Consider the following 4,718-nt stretch of genomic DNA (forward strand, 5'->3'; position numbering starts at 1 on the left):
CACAGCCTCTCACGTGAGGTGGGGGAGAGGAGAGGCTCACATCCAGCGTGTAGTGGAGAGCGAAAAGAACAATGGAAGTGGCGTCTAGTCACGAAGCTCCCCCCCACGCGGGCGGACAGTTTTTATTTTTTCCTGAGCGGCTGGCGGGGGTTAGAGAAATCGAGGAAAGTGAATTTTTCCCCCTCAGCCAATCTGTTCTCCCCGTAGGCCAGAATCCCAGGGAGCTAGAGCCGTCGTTGAGGCCGTCGGTGGTTTTGGGTGACAGGAAAATGGCGGAAAACAAAACGTTGACGTGAATAATACTGCAGCGTCCCCTTGGCATTTTTTTCTCCGCGCCCCCCCCCAATATCCCTTTCCCTCGCGTCCCCCCACCGCGTCGACCCCATCCACCTCCTGCCTGCCGCTTGTGGTAACCTTTGGCGTGCACTAGGGATGGCAGCATTTGCAAGGAAGTGGCACCGAAGCAGGCATTTCGGGGAATAGAGCGGGGTAGAAGCGGTCTTAGCCGAGGTAGGGGGTGGGGATAGGGATGGCTGTGTGCAGCAACTGTCGCCTCCACTAAAACACCACCATTTTAGTTCCCAGCAGTCTCCCATGTAACAGGACGGAGCCAGCCAGAGGAGGCTTGAGGGGCTGAGCCGTACAGCACGGGGAGCAGCGGTGGCGACCGCTGCACCAAGTGATGTGAGGGAGGAGGGGAAGGGGATTCTTGTCTCCTAGGTGCTTCCTTCTCTTTGCGAAGGTTCCCTTGTTTGGTTTAAGATGGGTGATAAATATCTGAGAAGGTACGTGTGTGCATTCGGCTTAAAATGATTGAAACTTGGCATGGTCGCGGAAAAGGGAGACTTATGCGGGAAGAGGTCTGCGTCCAAAGCTGCAATACTGCTTCTTGCCAGGGCTCCTTTGTCTGCTATCTCAGTAAATACTACTTTCACATTTTCTTGCTTTGCCGCCTTACCATTTCCCTCCTTTCGCCCTGTTGGCATCGAGAAGCTCGGTCTGAATGAGATATGTTTAGAGGAGACAAATGAGAGTTAAATTTTATTTTTGTGGTTTCTGCTCCCCATGCATCCGTAGAAAGATGTTTACTTGAGCCTTATTTGGTAGGTTACCTTCAATTAATAAAGATATGAAATACACTCTGGAGAAGACTGAGAAGCCTAGTGTCTTTCGGTTATTGAATACTTAACGTATTGCTGTTTCCCACTTCATTTATTATTGATCTTGTTAAAACTTCCTATATGGGAAAAAAGGTGCTCCAAGTTTTACTTGCTATTTATACAGTATGATACTTCCCATAATAGTGGCACTATGTGTTGTAATTGAATACTAAAGAAGTCTTTCTGTATGGATTTGGCAGGATAAACCTTGCCCTTGGTTCATTTATTTTCTAAAATAAGATGTTGCTAGTGATTTTTAAAATGTTCTTTGTGGAAGATTTTGGTTTGAGGCATTGAATTCTAAGTAATAACATTGCTTATGTCATAGTAGGTAGTTGTTTCTACTGGCATCCTTTCAGTTGCTTTTTGGGTAAACACAGATTTGAGCTTGTGATTTCTTCCCAACGAAAAACATTCCTAATTTGTGTAAGAGATTTCGTGTAAAATATTTTAAAATATCTAATTTTGAGTGTTATTTTTGCAATAGGTACAGAGGATGTTTTCCCAAAGAAAGTAACGTAATTCAGAAGAAAAAATAGAAATTGCATGCAGATTTTACTTTATAATATGTAAGAAAATCTACAGTTTCTTCAAGCCACCCATATAAAGGTGATTAACAAATTATATTTAATATTTTATTTTAACGCTTAAATATTTTAAGATATTTGTAATTGTTCTATTAATTACACGATAAAGAAAGAAATTGATCAAGTGAAAATCCTAAGAATACACTGTTTTAAGGGTTAAATGTATATTCTTATGTCATTTTAGTTTATTTGTGTGAATATACAGATAATTTATTCTGAACTATCTTGTTTTCTTGACTTCATTTTGCATAAGAGCAAAGCAGAAAACAATGTGGTATTTGAAAAAAAGGGTAAAATACAGCTAAGAATTTTTTAAAATAACTGGTTTTGTTCACTATAGATAAAATAATTTTGTCCAAATCCTTTGATACACAGAAGTACATCATCTACTTCTAGACTGTATTTATGCATACAAATCAAATGTTGATAAGGAGTTACTCTGTGAGACTCTTCTGCCACTTGTATACCTCTAGACCAGTGGTGGTGAACATAAGGCATGCATGCCATACTGGGCTGTTTACATCACTGAAAGCTCTAAAAGGTTCGCCATCACTGCTCTAGGCCTTTAAAGCAAGAAAAAAAAAAAACCAACCAAACAAAAAAAACTCTTTCTTACTCCTCTAGTACGTAAGCATATGTTTTGTTTTACATGACAGCTTACTAAAACTTACGTTATGGTTATATGTCCTCATCTTTTCTGCTGTATAGATTAGTTTATTAAACACTTCTAAGTGAAAATAAGACAGATGTTTTATAAAATTGACATTTTTGGTTGATTTACTTGGAATCTTACATTTGATGGGGAAATACACATATTCAATTATGATTCATGTATTGAGTAACAGCATCTGGTTTTATGTTCCTTACTACTTGATAAATATAGGAAAATTCATTTCTTTTAAGTAGGTTGAATTTGTTTTCAAAACCACCATAGGGCTAACATGATTTTAACAATCACTGTTGAAAAAACTCAGTTGTACAATTACAAGTAAATTATATGCTTAAAGAAACAGCTTGCTAAATGTTTGTATGTGATTGATTTTATCTTTACCATATTTAGGAAACAGTCATGTTTCATGAGTCCTCAAAACTGTGAGACAAGAAAATGTAGTAGAGTGAGGCCAGAAGTGCTTACTGGTTCAAAGAACTCCGGGGAAACTGGGATAGAACATTTACATTATAAGTAGAACCCCAGGAGCCAAAGGTGAATACAAGTTTATCTGCAGAGGTCCGCAGCAGGGCTGATCTGGGTCTGGAAGAAATGGATGCCAGCCACTGGATGAAATTCACTAATTCTAGACATCTGAGTCTTCTAGTAATGTATAAATATTTCAACTATTGTCTGTTGTCATCTTGTTATTTTTCTTCTTTTATGACATATATTTTAACTGGAACCTCAGTGCTGCCTGAGGTCTTTTTCTTTTGCTTGCTTGTCACTTCTCAATGGTTCATCACACTGTGCTTTATTCTTCATTATCCTTTGTTTTCTTCCATCTACCACGTCCTTTACTTATGGTTGTCACATAAAGCATCTAATCAAGGTTTGGGGCTTTGATTTTCTTTTATAATGAGCTTTGCGTACCTGGTTGAGGGGCATATTTTCACTTGCATTCTTTTTTACTCAAAATGATTGACTTTGGGCTAAATATATTTAAACTGTTTCTAAAATCATTTCTTTTTACAGATATCTGTGAGTAAACTTTGCTAAGTATGGACTCAGTTGGTGAAAGTCTTGGAATGCACACATCAGACGCTAGAATGGCCCATACCATGATTATGCAAGATTTTGGTAAAGCACTTTCCTTGTTGTACTTTTTTTCTTGTTTTAAACGTAAGAAAATCTAAAAATTAAAAATAAATTAAAGAATAGGAGAATTACAAAGAAAAACATTGGTTTACTAGGAAAATAAATTTTTAGAGTTTATTAAAGCTATGTGTCAGTGGTCTAAAGATCATTCTTACAATTTGTGGAAGAGTTGATGTAAGCAAATTTGGAATATAGAGATAAGTTGTATAAGAGATTTACAAAATTACACATTCTGATAGTATTTATTACTTCCTACATATCGGAAATGTTTGTCTTCCTCAGAAAGAGTTAAATTGTAAATAAAGCTGGAAATTTAAGTACTTCTGTCAATTCAGAAAATTTGGATCCTTACAAAGTGATATAGGCAAAATCATGAATTCGATAATTAATGGTATTCTGATGCTATTTCCTCAGAAAGTCATTACCAATAACATGCATTTTTTTTTCTTGTTTTTTAAAAAGAAAATATTCCCTATATTTGTGGTGAAGCTTTTCTGTAGCCTCCTAACAGTCATTTTAGTGATACTAAAAATCCACTGACAGTCAAATAGACACTGAATTTGGGTTGGGTGTGTCTAAACTACCAAGGAGATAAAGTTATCTGAAATGAGAGGCAGGGATGGGATCATAAGAATTGAATGTAAGATAGAATTGAAAACACAGAAGACAATTGGTAAATTGGGATAAAAAGCAAACAGGAGATGGGAGGTAATATAGAATTGTGGAATGGTAAAAGTAATAATGAGGAACTACAACTAGTGATACTTTGCTCAATTAACTAAATACCACTAATGTTCTTGGATAATATGGTTGAATATGTCATTTGGTCCTTTATTGTAAAGCCCATAGTTGTAAGAATTCCAGTAACAGGCTTGATTCTTGTCTTGGCTGTTGTTAGCTACATGAAGTTGGCTTAGTTACTGAGTTGACTTTTATAATGAAGGGGTTGTATTAAATAACATTTATAGTGCTCACCATTTCTGTGAATCTTTCACATTTCTATCAGATAAGTAAGTTGGGCACAACAAAATTGAATATGGTAAGGTTTCGAATGACTACAATTTGTTGGTGATACAGATGTTAAGTATGGATTTATCCTCCTGAAAAAATAAGTGAATTGTGTGGATTCTGGATAATTTAGACGGATATGAACAAATTATTATA

The 4,718-nt window shown here is 36.7% G+C and overlaps 1 protein-coding gene across 6 annotated transcripts in view; it reads left to right on the top strand.

The window, feature by feature from the left end:
- Window positions 1-44: 44 nt before the first annotated feature.
- Znf711 (zinc finger protein 711) overlaps window positions 45-4,718 on the top strand; it is a 27,910-nt gene continuing 23,236 nt past the window's right edge. Inside the window, exons 1-4 of one of the 6 annotated variants that reach the window (XM_010612868.3) lie at window positions 45-785; window positions 1,648-1,769; window positions 2,808-3,067; window positions 3,432-3,536. In XM_010612868.3, the coding sequence (XP_010611170.1) occupies window positions 3,458-3,536 (79 nt within the window). In that variant the 5' untranslated portion in view covers window positions 45-785; window positions 1,648-1,769; window positions 2,808-3,067; window positions 3,432-3,457. The remainder of the gene's footprint in view (window positions 786-1,647; window positions 1,770-2,807; window positions 3,068-3,431; window positions 3,537-4,718) is intronic. The other 5 variants (XM_010612866.3, XM_010612869.3, XM_010612867.3 and 2 more) reach the window with 5 other exon arrangements.

The sequence above is a fragment of the Fukomys damarensis genome, unplaced genomic scaffold, assembly GCF_012274545.1.
Source record: "Fukomys damarensis isolate Sample0158 unplaced genomic scaffold, DMR_v1.0_HiC HiC_scaffold_39, whole genome shotgun sequence".
Lineage (NCBI taxonomy): Eukaryota > Metazoa > Chordata > Mammalia > Rodentia > Bathyergidae > Fukomys > Fukomys damarensis.